The sequence below is a fragment of the Typopeltis vanoorti genome, chromosome 3 (genome assembly GCF_054136105.1).
Source record: "Typopeltis vanoorti isolate ZY-2024b chromosome 3, IOZ_Tvanoo_1.0, whole genome shotgun sequence".
NCBI classification, from domain to species: domain Eukaryota; kingdom Metazoa; phylum Arthropoda; class Arachnida; order Uropygi; family Thelyphonidae; genus Typopeltis; species Typopeltis vanoorti.
In genome coordinates this window covers 167,411,761-167,428,920 of record NC_143551.1, presented here as the reverse complement: position 1 = coordinate 167,428,920, position 17,160 = coordinate 167,411,761, and the positions used below count along the sequence as shown (strand labels likewise).

General features: G+C 36.7%; 1 protein-coding gene across 1 annotated transcript in view; it reads right to left on the bottom strand.

Moving 5' to 3' along the window:
• LOC150108732 (disco-interacting protein 2-like) overlaps positions 1–17,160 on the bottom strand; it is a 936,780-nt gene that overhangs the window by 628,640 nt on the left and 290,980 nt on the right. The window contains exon 15 of the mRNA XM_090416186.1: positions 2,614–2,724. Coding sequence (XP_090272312.1) covers positions 2,614–2,724 — 111 coding nt within the window. The remainder of the gene's footprint in view (positions 1–2,613; positions 2,725–17,160) is intronic.

The window sequence follows — 17,160 nt, the reverse complement described above, 5'->3', positions numbered from 1 at the left end:
TTGCTAAGGTTTTTGACAGAATACAACATGGAAGACTGTTGCATAAATTGGGAAATATGGGTTTGGATTATAAAATATTAGCATGGATAAGAAGATGGCTGACTGACAGATATCAAAAAGTGATACAAGGAGGACGTGAGTCTCCGGGTTTTTTTTTTAAGGTAACCAGTGTTTTTCCACAAGAACCAGTCTTTGGTCCATTGTTACTCAAACTGCACATTAATGGCATTGGGAAGGATTTGTCAGGTAACATACAGCTATTTGCTGATCATGCAAAGATAAGCATGGTAATTAGGAATGCAGTTAATATGCAGCACTTGCATAATGATTTCAACAGGCTTGAATTCTGAGAATGTGAAAATGGCTTTCAGTTCAATGTTAGTAAATTTAAGTAAATGTAAACCCATGCACTTTGATGTGATGATATGTCCAGTGGCATATAATATTGGTGGGATTATGTTAGAAGAAACTGATCAGGATAGAAATCTTGTAATTTTAGTTAGATAGAAAGTCGAAGTTCAAGGGTAATATAGCAAAGATTGCAAATACAACTCAAAAGAAAATTGCAATGCTGAAACAAACTTTAACATGTAACTATAAGGATGTCATTTTGCCTCTTTACAAGGCCTTGATAAGACCTTGCTTGGACTACTGTGTGCAGGTCTGATATTCTGGTTTCCATGGAGAGTCTAATACAGTGGAGAGAGAGAGAGAGTGCAAAGAAGAGTGTTAAAAATTATATGAAATGTGGTATAAGGTTTTTGAAGACAGACTGAGAATTTGTAGACAGCAAACAGGAGAAAGATGGGTGATATGATTGAGGCTTACAAACTTCTGAAGAGATCATTCAGGATTTCAGTTAAAGAATTTTTCATTTTATGGACAGTGAGGAAAAGACAAGAAGGCATCCTTGGCAGCTGAGAATGAATGCTTTCAAGAGGGGTGTGGACTAGATTTTTCTCTCAATGTAGTATGGGGCCCTCCTTCAATGAGTCTGTGATTCTCTGCAGGTCTCTCTTAATCATGATGATGATAACATCTGATGAGATGATCAAATCCAAAACCTTGGAACTCATGTGCCTAAGATAGTTGTATCTCAAAAACTTGATAAATTCATTCTGTTTTGCCTAAAGATAACACTCTTCATTCCAATCTGTATTATTACAATTAAAATATTTATATATAAATATAAAAAGGACGATTATAAATCTTCCTATAAATTTTCTTCTGCCCTCCACACAATACCAGGTGAGATAATCAATAGCACATCCAATGAAATATTTCATCCTGTCTGCCTTTATACCTAAAGCCTCACAACTAGTATCGATATTGCCCAAAAATTGTTATATTCTAAAAAATTTTGGACAAATGATGTCACTATCAATACAACAATTTTATTTCCCCCTTATTTCACCATCAAATAGCACTTCTCCATTTTGTGCCCTGTCAGTATGCTCTGCAGAGAATCATAAAAAATGTCATGCACATTTCCTATTCCTGTCAGATTGTCATCCCCATCCAACCTTGCCAAAAAATTGTCACGTTTAAAAAAATTTTGGACGAATAAAGTCAGTAAAATATGGTTCTATAATAAGTCCCACTAACAACAATGTTGGATGTTACTTTTCCGTATACCCCCCCCCCAAGCCATTCTCTTTCTGTCACCAACAGGATGAGTTAAGATTTTATTTTGCCTATCTTTTGTTCTTCTTCTTTTGGCTTGGTAATAACATCACAAATATCATAACTAAATGATGGGCATGCATAAAATGGGGAATTGGTAAAGAGAGAATTATTTGAGCCTATTCTTTCACAAAAGGTGCTAATAAGAAAAAAGGAAGAAATTTTGTGAATAATTAGAGAAGGCAGCTGACAAAGCAAAATGAAAAGTTGGTCCTATCTGAAGATTTAAACAGCAAAACAAGAAATAATTAGAAAGGACATAAAAATGTTTAATGAAAATTTGACAAAAAAAGACCAAAGATGATGATAATGTTAAGTATCTGCTGGATTTCTGTTCAAGACATGGACTAGTTATCGCTAATACAATATTCCAACATAAAATACATGAATAAATTCACATTGATAAAAAAAAAAAAAGTGTCAATGACTAAGTTATTGTAAACAGAGATATCCTCACACTGGTTCAAGACAGAAGAGTGTAGAAGGGATTTGAAATAGAAAGAGACCACCATTTAGTTTTGAGTAGAAAAGCATGTAAGAAAATTTTAAAAGAATTAAAGTTGAACAGCTTTCAGAAGTGAACTACAGATGCGAGTATATGAATGGTATTTAAAAAAAAAAGAAAAAAAAAATGGTTACTCATTAGTTGTTATTCCTCTTTATAAGGCCTTGATATATCCACATCTGGATCACTGTGCACAGGTCTGGTCTCCTCTGTTTCTCATGGATGAGGAAGAGTCTCTTCTGCATCTGTCACACATATACTAACTGCAATGGTAATATCATACATTCTTTCCACTGCTGTAGAATCTTCCCAATTTTGAGACAAATTATATAGCCTGGTCAAAGTAATAGCCAGTTCAGTTGAACACTGCTACAATACCACACCTATTCCAAATTATATAATTAAAAAATAAAAATTATGCATACCCTCCTTGTCAAGGGCACTTCTATTGGCACAGGAACCACACCAGCTGTTAAACATCCATAGAATGCACACATAAAAGACAGAGGGTCGTTATTTGGATAAACCAGTGCAACCTAAAAAAAAAAAACATAACATATAAACTAATGAAGAGAAAAATTTATAAATTTAAGAGCAAAATATACAAAATTTAATAAATTTCATATATTACTTATAGCAGCAGAACTACCGAAGTTATCAAATAATACAGAAATGAACTCTCTGCAATTGGTAGGGGTAGGATTACATTATTATTTTATCAGGTCTCCATGAAGTCAAAGGCTTATTGTGAGAGATCCACATTAACTGCTATTCACACAATACTTATCAAACCTCTCCTTGAACTAATCCACCAATAAAATATTTAACCATCTCTGGCAAACTTGTCTACCCATTTAACATCTTCCAAGAAAAAATTCTAGCCAACCACGCTCTTACACAATTTACAAGGGAAGAGGAGGAAAACACCTTGTTCTCTTCCTTCCTGAAATGTACTGAAAAAAAAAAAATTTATGTTAATCCTAGAAAACTCCTTTAAAGCCATTTAGCAACATAAATTTATATATTATTCCTTCTTTTACACCGATCAATCAACTAGCCTTTGTATCCCACATACCTTCAAATCTACCCTAATAAGGAGGATTCTGTAAACTTAACAGATCTTAGTCACCCATTACTCTCCATCAGTAGGTGATCAGATCATGCACAGTAATCCAGATGTCACCTTATTAAAAGGGAATAATAATAACCTTCCTATGCATGCTTGTCATCATGTTCTTCACCATCCAAGTAATCTAATGAGCAATTTTGGGCACCACTCCAATATGCCCTGTTGGCTTCAACTCCCTAGAGGTTCACAATTACCTCATTCCTGGCCTCATCAATTTCCTGCAGTTCAGTTCCATTAATGTAGTATACTGGTGTCCAAAACCTAAAGATGAACTACATGTTTACCTGTATATGAAAAAATGTTCATCACTACAGCCAAATGTGGACATAAATTTATTGCCAGCATACTAATAAATTATATTACACAAAAAACATGTGCTATAAATTTTGTACAAATTAAAATGCAATACATTTTTGGCAAAAGTTACAAATTTCCTAACAGCATAGCTAAGGAACAATATACAGTGATTACAGAAAATTATACGGAAAGACACTTCAGCATTAAATATGTCCACTCTGAACTTCAATGCAGCTCTAACATCATACCATTGATATCACCAAGTGATTCAGGAGCTCTTAAGGCAAACTGGCCCGCACCTCCTTCAGAGCAAGGATAAGCTTGGTTGGTTCTGGAGGGAAATTTCGAGAAGGCAATGCATCACATATTTGGGAAGTAAACTGACATATGACTTGGACTGTAAAAAAGAAATAAAGATCAGGATTGCAAAGGGAAAAACAAATCTGAAAGCCATGGATAACATCTGGAAAAGTAAAGCGATCAGTCTGCAAACAAAACTAACAGTACTGGAAACATGCATCTTCAGCAGTGTACTGTACGGATCTGAAACATGGGTAATAAATAAAGAATCAAGAAAAAGAATTTTGGCATTTGAAAGAACTTGTTACAGAAAGATTCTAAGAATAGGATGGGTACAGAAAATCACCAATGAAGGGCTCTATCAGAAGATATAACCAAAACAGAATCTAATGTATAAGATTATAAAATGGAAGTTGCAATTATTTGGACACATCTTTAGAATGAGTGAGGACCAGAAGATAAAGACATTTATGTTTGGTATTTTGGATGGTTTAAACAGAAGAGGTAGACCATACAGAGAATGGACAGACGATAAAGACTGGTGTGGAATGGGTGTACAAAAACTGCGACACTGTGCACTGGACAAAGAAAAGTGGAAGAAGATAGTGAAACAGGCATCAGACATCATCAGGCAGTGAGCCCATGGTTTGTGATGATGAATGCATCTCCCTATTGCATCTCAAACATATTCTATGAGGTTGAAGTGTGGGGAGAGTGCTGCCCACTTGATTCGATTAATCCACTCAACTCTCCACTGCTCATGTGTGATGTGGTTTGGCATTGTCACCAATAAAAATAAATTCTTCACCTACAGTACCACAGAACAATCAAACATGATGTTGAAGAACTTCGTTGCAATATCGTTCACTAGTCATAATTCCTTTTTCTAGTACTCGTAGCTCGGCGAGTCCATTAAGCATAATGCCTTTTCCTACCATCACCCCTATATCTATCCCTTTCAAGGCATTCTCACGATGGTAAGCAGTACCACTTTCACACCAGATCAAGTGTCATCTAGAATCGGATGTAAGACTAAAACAACTGTAATCTGTAAAGAGTACATTAGCCTATTGGAGTCTTGTCCAATTTTTATGGATACAACACCATTGAAAACATGCTCTATGATGAGCTTTGGATAAAGAGACAGCAGAGTATATAGGCCTACTTTTCACAGACATTTTGCCACAGTTTGTCGAGATATCTGCGTACCTGCCATGGAACGTCAATTACATTTCACTGGTATAACCAAAAATCTGTCTACATTCTCCATGGTAGAGTAAAGACAACCTCTTTGCAAACATCTGGAACACATTCCATTAGTTTGAAATGCTGCCCAGCACCTAGATACAATGCTATGTGAGATTCCAAACTCTCTGGCAATATCAGTAATTCTGCAGCCTTCTTCAAGCTTTCCAATAATACTTCTCCACACGAAATCATCTAGATCAGTGTTTCTCAACCTTTCTAAGACCAAGGACCAGTAAAATGCCTAAAACAATTCTACGGAGATTAAAAGTGTATCATCACTGAACAAAGTTTCACTTTTTATTAAACAAATAACTAATATGATATAATTATGTTACTACTTACTTTTAATGAGATGCTTGAGCTTTTCAGCCATTGCAGAGTTGCTGGCTATCTGGCTCAATATTGGTCAACTTCAGTCGAAGATCAGCAAACACACTAAGATGATTTCTCTATTTTGTTTTTATTTCATGGAGCGATAAAAATCCTTTCTCACAAAGATAAGTTGTAGAAAACTGCATGATGATTTTCAATGCTTCTTCAGATAATTCAGGAAATTCACTTCTCACTGAAGGAGAGATCCAGAATCAAGCCAAACCAAGATCACAGAACTGCATTTTAAGACCACTTAAAAGCTAAATTAACTGTTCTTATTTCGATAACGGAAATTCATTCTCATGACTAAGCCTGAAATGGATCATGAACCCAGAGAAATTGCTTATAAAAGTTATTCTTAAAATATGTTTCAGAGTTTTGAGGTGGTCACAAACCCTTTCCAGAAACTCAGAATCAATAAAAATATTTTCCACTAAAAAGGATTTCGATGTTGGAAAAGGTGCAGATTATCTATCTTTTACATAACTAATCTATAACACCAGTTTTTTTCTCGAATGCCTTTATTTTGTCGGATGAGTCAAGAATAGTTAAAGAATTTACCCGAAGGAAGAGAGAGATTTAGTTCGTTTAATTTTGAAAAAATGTCTGAAAGATAGGATAGTGTTGATAACCATGCTTCGTCAGATGCAAAATCAGAATTACGTTCATTTACAAACAATAACACTTGGTGCCTTAATTGAAATAACCTTGTTGGTACTTTGTCCCTGGAAAGACAGTGAATTTCAGAATGAAGCAAAAGTTGCATATATTCACTGCTCATTTCATAGCAAAGTACTGAAAATAACCTGTTATTTAATGGTCAGGCCTTAATAAAATTAACTAGCTTTACAGCATTCTATAGCACAGTTTTAAATTCTGGTGCATTCCTTTGGAAGCTAACGCTCCCCTATGTATGAAACAATGTACCCAATTCATAACTGGAACTACTTTGTATATTATGTAATTATTAAGAGTGTAAAATATTTCTTCTCCAGTTGTCATCACCATCATAACACTAATTACGGGTAGACCATTTTGGTCTGTTCCAGTCTCATTATCCATCCAATATCCTTTCTTGAGGTCTATCCTGCCTTCTCTTTCCAATTGGCTTATATTTTAGTATTTGTTTAGGATGTCGGGTGTTGGCCATTCGGTTTACGTGTTCAATCTATTTTTGTTTATAATTGTTTACTTTTTCTTCTATTGATTTTGTTTTTAGTTCTTTTAAAATGTCTTTGTTCCTTTTTTGATCTAATAATGTGTATTTTGCAGTTCTCCTAAATCTCATTTCACTTGTTTATTGCCAAAATTTCACTGCCATATTATAATGTGGGTACTACTAAAATATTGTATATTTTTAAGCATGTTTCTTTTTGTACCATATTTGGATTGAGTGTTCTATTTATCAGGCCTATAATCTGTAAAAATTTTGAAGTTTTTAATTTTATGTATTTTTCTCCTTCATATGATATTTCACATCCAAGATAATCGAAAGTATTTGTCTGTTCTATTATTTTATTATTAATAACTATTTTGCTTCTAAATGGAGTTTCTCCACAAAATGCAAATGTTTTAGTTTTATCTGTGGAAATTTTCATTCCAAACTGTTCTACTATAATGTTAAAATTACATATTACTCTTTATAAATTGTCTTCCTTATCTGATATTATTATCTGATCATCTGCAAATAATAGCGTATTTATTTTGTTATAACAGGAAATTTCTATACCTTGATTGTTTAAGGTGTTCCACTGTATTAATATTTTATTAATGTAAATATTGAAAAGTGTTAGAGATAGAGGGCATCCCTGTCTTACCCTTGGTTTATAGAATGCTTTTCAGACAACTTTTCATTTATTTTTATTTCATTATCTTCATATATATTCGATATTGCATGTAGTAAAATATTAGGTATATTTATTCTTTGTAATATCGCAATCCCTTGATTAATGCGCTCCCGATTGGTGCGTTTTCAATTAGGGCATCATTTTTTTTCTATACCCAAATTTGATTGGTGCGGCACTAAAATTCGATTAGTGCACCTATATACATCTTCAAAATAAATATTACAGATTTTGAACATTTTCTACTTATACATTTATTATTATTATTATATGACACCTCCAGGGAGTCCAAAGACTCATCGAGGGAGGGCACCTACTCCATAACTCTGTCTCCACCAACTGGAACTACCATCATCATCTACCGCCCGTCACCACCACTAGATTTTCACGGACAATCACAAATATAAATGCCCATGACGGGATCCGAACTCACAGCATTTTGGCAGGAGAGCGGATATGCTCTATGGCTAACTATTTTTTAAAAAAATCACTCACCAGGATGAAATACTTTAGTTACCGATTTAAAAACATTTCACAAAGTTATTTTTTAATAGCATACTACACTATTTTCCATGTACGCAATGTTCCCAAATTTACAGCCAAAAATATTGCTGATCATAACTTGTGCCTACTTTGCAATTGTTTTCCTTACTTTTTTATTTTTAAAGTATTTTCCCAATCTTTTATCACGAGTAAGAGAAATAAGTGAGCAGAAAAGTGGAAATGTGAAAAAGATTCAAAAAATAGTCTCATTGAAAGAAAAACTTGAAATAATAAAGAAAAATGAACAAGGCGAGTCCAGAGCAAATATAGGACAAGAACACAAAAATCAGTGAATCAACTATAAGAGGAATTTTAAAAAATTCCTCTTATAGTTGATTCAAAAAGAGAAAAGGTAATGCTGCTTCAAGTTCACCATGCATGCACTCAAAATCAAATTCTTGTAGTATACGCTGGTTAAACATGATAACTAATAATTAAGGAATTGACGCATACACTAGAAATATAAATTAAATAAACTTTAATATATACTTTCCGATATTTCGGCAAACGTCACGTTGCCATCTTCTTGGGAACTTAATACAAAGACAAGTGCACGCAAGTACTACATAACAGCAAATAAGAACCAAAGCTAGGAAGCTACCGTTTTCCTAAAGTCCTGATGGTGCCACCTGGCGGGGCTATGTTGGTAGTTCTTGGCCTTTGGGCTGAAGTTCTTCTGATAAGTGTTTCCCAAATTTGGGGCAGTCTCATGCATCCAAATTTGTTGAGGTTTGGCATGTTCCTAAGGGCTGAGGCTGATTCCATGAATAGTCTTTCATATTTGAACTTGCTGCAGTGTATTACAGTGGCTTTCTTCCATCTTATTCTGTGGCGAGTATCCAGAGCATTGTCTGCAAGCCCAGGGTGGCTGTACTGGTGAAATCGGATATAATCCTTGTGTTCTGAGATTCTGATATTTGCTGTCCTGCCTGTTTGACCAAAGTAGGACAATTTACAGCTGCAAGGGACCTGGTATACACTAGGTAGGTCTAGGGGAAGTGGTTGGTCTTTAGTGGAGCGGATGGTCTGTAACAAGTGGTCAGGTCATGTTTTTTTAAGATTTTGATGATTTTTTCAGAGATACCTCGGACGTAGGGAATGGTGATGGATTTAGAATAATCTTTTTTGTGAAGAGGAGGGAAGGTGGGTTGTGGATAACTGGTTTAAGTATTTTTTGGATTCTTTTGAGGGGGCAGCCATTGGCTGAGAAAGTGTCACGGATGTGATTTAGTTCAGTGGTTAGGGCTTGATCGTTTGAACAGATTATTTTTGCCCTGTTGAATAACGTCTTAATAACTCCATATTCTTGTGGGGGGGGGGGGGGGTGATGGGATTGTTGGTGAATGTATCTGCCTGTATAGGTGGGTTTTCTATAAACTGAGAAAACCAAGGTTCCATCAGGGTTGGCAGGTGACTAGTGTGTCTAGGAAAGGGAGGTTATTGTTTTTCTCTTTTTCCAGGGTGAACTTGATTCTAGGGTGTTGGTTGTTTAAGTGAGTTTAAGTTTGTTTAAGTTTAGGAAGGAGACGAGTGAATCCGGGGCATGTGGCCAAATAGCAAACACATCATCAACGTAGTGAAGCCATATGGTAGGTTTTTGTGGGGCTTAGTTTAAGGCATTCTCTTCAAAGGTCTCCATAAAGAAGTTGGCAAGAGCGGGGAAAGTGGTGAACCCATGGCTGTCCCCCTCTATCTGTTTGTAGAATTCTCTTCCCCTTGACCTACCCGGTACATACCAGGTCCCTTGCAGCTGTAAACTGTCCTACTTTGGCCAAACAGGCAGGACAGCAAATATCAGAATCTCAGAACACAAGGATTATATCCGATTTCACCAGTACAGCCACTCTGGGCTTGCAGACCACGCTCTGGATACTCGCCACAGAATAAGATGGATGAAAGCCACAGTAATACACCGCAGCAAGTTCAAACATGAAAGGACTATTCATGGAATCAGCCTCAGACCTTGGGAACATGCCAAACCTCAACAAATTTGGATGCATGAGACTGCCCCAAATTTTGGAAACATTTATCAGAAGGACTTCAGCCCAAAGGCCAAGAACTACCAACATAGCCCATCAGGGGGGCACCATCAGGACGTTAGGAAAACGGTAGCTTCCAAGCCTCAGTTCTCATTTGCTGTTATGTAGTACTTGCGTGCACTTGTGTTTGTATTAAGTTCCCAAGAAGATGGCAATGTGATGTTTGCCGAAATATCGGAAAGTATATATTAAAGTTTATTTAATTTATATTAGTGTACGCTGTCAATTCCTTAATTATTAGTTATCATGTTTAACCAGCGTATAAGCCTCTCTACAAGAATTACGATCATCCACGGAGATTCCTTCGCATGCAAGGCCCACCATTACGGCAAACTGAAGCAGAAGTTATCCAGACAACTTAACCGTCTGCCATTCCTAAAACGCTGCAGGGATAATCAAGTCATCCCATCTGTGTAAAATTTAAACACTGCTTCGTTTCACAGAAAGCTCTCTGCATCTACAACCGGGTGAGCCAGGCTTTACTTCGGGAGCAAATTACCGCTACAACGCAGTTCCCCTAGCCGACATAAACAGAGCTATTTTAGCGCTAGAAAATGAAGCTTTCAAATATGCTTAATCATCAGCTTTGGTCAGTCCTACATGACGTCTCGTGTACGGCGGCTAATAAAGAATTCGAACAAATACGGAGCCGACATATCAACAAGTTTGATAAATTAATAAAGAACTTGCCATCCAAACCTAAACTACAAACCAACACTGTAGTTAACCTTTCTTCAGTTATCTGAAGCCTGAAGCACTCAACGCTCTGTCATGTGGTCACAACTTCGCCATTTCTCCTAAGAAATTACCAGCCGAGGAATTAATGATCCAAACTGAACGCTAGATTCGCACCTTCCAAACCACATCGCCAACGATATTAGATTGGATGTAGCCTGTGTTCTCACAAAAGCAAAACCAACATATCCATTAGTGAATACAAGTCACTACAAGAATTGAAGAAAAACAAAGAAATAGTGATCACCAAAGCAGATAAGGGGAATGCCACTGTGGTACTCAATCTTAATGACTACACAGGTAAGCTTAAGGCTTAATTATCAGATTGAGCCACTTACCTCCCTATTGAATATAATACCACCAACTCTTCAAATTAGAAAACTCCATAGGCTCCTTAAGAAGGTCACTTCTTGACCTGTGGAGATTACCAACAGACTAAAACCATACAACTCTAGACCCCACCGCATATATGGGCTCCCAAAAATACATAAAGAAATGTGCCATTACGTCACATAGTGGAGGGCATTGATTCCCCCACTTACAAACTAGCCAAGCATTTAGCCAAAGCACTCTCACACTATACTGGCAACATACCATCACACACAAAAAACTCAGCCCACTTCAAAGCCGTATAGAAAACTTTACACTCCAACACAATGGTCATATAATGGTCAGTTTTGATGTCTCCTCCTTATTCATGAATGTCCCCCTCAAAGAAACCTTAGAGCTAATCCAAGCTAAATTTCCTCCCGATATCTCAGCCCTATTTCAGTTTACAATGAACTCAGGCTATTTCGTTTGGCAGGTAAAATTCTACAAACAGATAGAGGGGACAGCCATGGGTTCACCACTTTCCCCACTCTTGGGCCAACTTCTTTATGGAGACTTTTGAAGAGAATGCTTTAAACTCAGCCCCACAAAAACCTACCATATGCTTCGCTACGTTGATGATGTGTTCGCTATTTGGCCACATGACGCAGATTCACTTGTCTCCATCCTAACACACCTTAAACAACCAACACCCTAGAATCAAGTTCACCCTGGAAAAAGAGAAAAACAATAACCTCCCCTTCCTAGACACACTAGTCACCTGCCAACCTGATTGGAACCTTGGTTTTCTCTCAGTTTACTAGAAAACCCACCTATACAGGCAGATACATTCACCAACAATCCCATCACTCCCTCCCCCCCCCCCTCACAAGAATATGGAGTTATTAAGACGTTATTCAACAGGGCAAAAATAATCTGTTCAAACGATCAAGCCCTAACCACTGAACTAAATCACATCTGTGACACTTTCTCAGCCAATGGCTGCCCCCTCAAAAGAATCCAAAAAATACTTAAACCAGTTATCCACAACCCACCTTTCCCTCCTCTTCACAAAAAAGATTATTCTAAATCCATCACCATTCCCTACATCCGAGGCACCTCGGAAAAAATCAACAAAATCTTAAAAAAACATGACCTGACCACTTGTTACAGACCATCCGCTCCACTAAAGACCAACCACTTCCCCTAGACCTACCTGGTGTATACCAGGTCCCCTTGCAGCTGTAAATTGTCCTACTTTGGCCAAACAAGCAGGGACAGCAAATATCAGAATCTTAGAACACAAGGATTACATCCGATTTCACCAGTACAGCCACTCTGGGCTTGCAGACAATGCTCTGGATACTCGCCACAGAATAAGATGGAAGAAAGCCACAGTAATACACCACAGCAAGTTCAAATATGAAAGACTATTCATGGAATCAGCCTCAGCCCTTAGGAACATGCCAAACCTCAACAAATTTAGATGCATGAGACTGCCCCAAATTTGGGAAACATTTATCAGAACTTCAGCCCAAAGGCCAAGAACTACCAACATAGCCCACCAGGGGGCACCATCAGGACTTTCGGAAAACTGTAGCTTCCTAACTTCGGTTCTCATCTGCTGTTATGTAGTACTTGTCTTTGTATTAAAGTTCCCAAGAAGATGGCAACGTGACGTTTGCCGAAATATCGGAAAGTATATATTAAAGTTTATTTAATTTATATTTCTAGTGTATGCTGTCGATTCCTTAATTATTAGTTATCAACTTGAAAACAAAGTATTATAATGATTGAATCAGAGAGACTTGAAGATTGAAGATTGTAACCGAAATCACATTCTGCTAAACACTGACCTGATTAAATCAAAAGCATTAAGCTGTTTGAAGCCTTGAAAGAAGAGCTATCAATGATGGAAAAGAAGAATTCTACGCTAGTGATGGGTGGTTTGAGATTTCAAAAAGAGAAATAGCCCACATAATGTTCATTCACAGGCGAAGCTGCAAGTGCAGATAAGGAGGTGGCCGCAAATTATCCAGAGATTTTTGAAGAAAATTGTGGAAGAATGGTGGAAGCTATTGTGTCCAACAAATATTTAATGTTGATGAAAGTGGCCTTTTTTGGAAGCGAATGCCTTCTAAGACTTTTCTGGTCAAATGAGAGAAATCTCAGCCTGGTTAGAAAGTCGCAAAGTTGAATAAAATTACTGCTAGCAATATGTGATCAGTTTGGAAGCACATTCTTCCACAGTGCGCAAAAGTATTTGAGTGATTCCGATCTGTTAATTTTAGATGTACAGCGAGAAGATCCTGAATAATATGAAGAAAATTTAATCATTGACAATCCCAAAGTGATTTCAAAGAAACAATTTGAAAACATTTTTTGTATAATCGAAGTGTTTAAGCAGCAATGCTTAGAGGCTGACCCTAATAAAGAGAGAAGCAGTAAAATTTGCAGTAGTAAAAGAGGCAATAGGACCATACAGTCAGTTGTATGAAAAACAAGAAAAGGAATGCCTGCCACACTGCGTTAGCTCAATTTTTTGTTAAGAAGTAGAATCATAAATTTATATTCTGAATATGTTTTATTGTCTCTCAGCTTCATGATTTTCCTTTAACAAGGCCCTGAGATGTACCCTAATTCGTTTATAAAAAAAAAAAATTAAGGATCAAGAAAGAAATTTGAGGAACGAATTATATTTTTGTCCATAGGTTATTATATTTGATTAGTTCATTTTAGATTAATGCACCTGTTTTAATGTATGCATTAGGCGCATTACTCAAGGGATTGCTGTATTTCAAACAGTATATATCTTTTTATTTTGTCAAATGCTTTTCATAATCTATAAACAAAAGATGAGTTTCCAAATTAAATTCTCTTCTTTTTTCTATAAGTAGTTTTAAACAGAAAGCTGCATCCATCATAGAGTGTCATTTTCAAAATCCATTTTGATATTCTAATATTTTTTCATGGGGTACTTAAGGGTCAAAGCAGTATAACTGAGAGGAGACCTCCACAGAGCCTTCAAAGGAATGCAGAGAACCGACCACGGCTTCTGACCTAATGTCCAATCCTCACCTTCTCATGGTGCAACCTGTTGAGTATCTACCTGGATACTGAACGAACGAGGATGGGCTGGCAATTTGGGATTTAGCCGACCGAATTGTATTCTTATTAGTTAAACCAAAGTACAAAATGATGGTAAAAGATGACAAAATTTCATGCCGGATGGGGCATCGCCGGTTACACAAGGCCCCTGTTGTTTTCACCAGGGAACAAGGGTGAACAGCAGAAAGTCAGCTACTGGAACAAATCTGAAAGCACAGCCCAACTCAACATCACCAGAGTTAAAGATCGGTACTATCAACATAAGAAGCCTGAATGGCAAAGAAATGGAGCTGGCTGAGGAATTAGATAAGTAATAGATCGACATAATAGGGGTGACTGAAACAAAAAAGACAAAAACTGGTGAGATTTTTCTGAGCAATAAATACAAAATGTTATATTCATGCAATGACAATCAAGGGAAAGGAGTAGCAGCTAGTATTCAACACAAAATACGAGGCTAATCTTCTTGAACGGCAGGCAGTCTCAAGTAGAGTAATGTGGGCAAATATGAGAATGGAGAATTGAACAATGAGACTTATTTGTGCCTATAGTCCCACAGAAGGTTCTACTAAGGTAGAAGTGGAGGAATTTTTTGCAGCTTTAGAAAAAGCAACTGACACAATGAAAAAGGAAAAGTTGGTCCTTGTTGGGGATCTAAATAGCAGGGTAGGAAATGAATGTCAGACATACAAAAATATTTTGGGAAAATTTGGAGAAAAGAGCAAAGCTAATAATAATGGCATATATCTGTTGGATTTCTGCTCAGGACATGGACTAATTATTACTAACACCATGTTCCAACATAAAAATGTGCATAAATTCACCAAGAGAGAAGAGGCAAGGAATAAGAAAAGTCTCGTTGACTATGTTATTGTTGATAGTGATGTTTTCTCCCTGGCACAGGACACCAGAGTGTACAGAGGATTTGAAATTGAAAGTGATCACGATTTAGTCTTGAGCAGGATAAAATTGAATTTCATATTGAAAAGAATAACATGTAAGAAAGTTTTAAAGCGAATAAAAGTTGAGCAGCTCTCAGATGTGAACTGTAGACTAAAATACACAGATTATTGAAGAAAAAATGAAAGAGTTTGAGAACAGGAACCAAACCTTCGAGATTCAGTGGCAAGACTTGAAGAAACCCCTGATTGATTCAGCTAGAGAGGCATGTGGTGAAGTTGTCTGCAAGGATAGAAAAATTAGAACTCCATGGTGGACACAGGAAGTTAAAGAGGCAGTGAAGGAAAAGAAGGAAGCATATCAAAAGTTCCTGGCAAATAAGTCAGCTTGTGCTCTTAGAGAATACAGACAAATGCAAGAAAGCTAAACACTGTGTAAAACTAGCTAAACAAAAGTCATGGGAAGACTTTGGCAAGAACATAGAAAATAAATATCAAGAAGGTGGCAAAAGATTGTGGAGGTTGAAGCTTAGGAATGGAGAAAAGAGTGCTGTAAAAGGAGTTAGATATGATAAAGGTGACATGAAAACAGGAGAAAAATATATCCTTGAAGTATCAAGTAATTACTTTGAAAAACTGCTAAATGAAACAAGTAGTGATGACAGCACAGTGATAAAAAAACACTGACCAGGCATGCAGTCAGGAATGCATATCCATACTTGAAGTAGAAAAAGCCATCAAAAGCTTGAAATGAGGAAAGACAGCAGGAGTAGGTGATATTTGACCAGAAATGCTGAAGTATGGTGGTATAAAAAGTCTTACAGTGGCTGCACTGCATAGTTCAGAATGCTTGGAGAGAGGAACAAATTTCCGATGATTGGAGTAGAGCTCTCATAGTACTCATATATAAAAAAGAGAAATAAAACTGAATGTAAGAATTACAGAGGTATATCCCTACTGAGTGTTCCTGGTAAGATCTATGCAAGTATACTTGAGAAATGGTTGAGAAGAATTGTAGAAGAAAAGCTTGGTGAAGAACAGGCTGGATTCAGGCCAAATAGAGGCTGTCAGGATCAGATCTTTATGACAAATAGTTGAGAAAGCATGGGAATATAATAATGATCTGTATTTAAGTTTTGTTGATCTGGAAAAGGCATATGACAAGGTGCCAAGAGAGAAGTTATTCAATACGCTACAGTTATATGGTGTCAATGGGGAATTATATCAAGCAATACTTAGTCTTTATTTGAGTTGTAAGTCAGCAGTTAGAATTGAAGGTAGTACAGGAAGATGGTTTAATGTTAAATCGGGTGTGAGACAAGGATATACATTATCCCCTCTGTTATTCATTATCTATATGGATCACATTATGAAGGAAAGTGGTATTAAACATGATATCAAAATTGGAGATGTTAATATCAGCTCTTTGCTTTATGCGGACGATGGTATACTTCTAAATAAATCCGCTACAAGTCTGCAAGATTCTCTAACTAAATTGAATAGCTGTTGTAATAGATATGGTATGAAGGTCAGCAATAAAAAGACAAAGACAATGAAAATAGTCAGAATCATTGAAAATGTCAACTGTGTTGTGAACGGAGAACCTGTGGAACAAGTAAAACATTTCAGCTACTTAGGCACGATTTTTTGTGAAGATGGCAAATTAAATATAGAAATAGACAACAGAATCAACAAAGCTGGTATGGTAGGAAGTCAATTGGATAAATTCATATGGAATAAGAGAGAAATTGGTCGGAACACTAAATTAGCTGTATACAAGACAGTGTTCAAACCAGTTTTAACTTATGGATCTTAGAGCTGGGTCAGAAGTAAAACACTTGACCAAAGACTAGAGACCGCAGATATGAGTCCTGAGAAAGATTAGAGGTGTGAACAGTTGGCATCAATGGCAATATCATATTAAAAATGAGGATATTAGGAAAGAATTTGACATTATCAGCATCCAGGAACGCGTTAGTAGAGCTAATCTCAGCTGGTATGGTCACTTAAATAGAATGGGCGAGGAAAGATTAGCAAAACAAGTGTTCTCTGCCAGGTTGGAAGGAAAATGACTCAGAGGAAGACCAAGATATAGGTGGCTTGATATGGTACAAAGTGCCTTAGACGATAGAAATATAAGATCTGATAA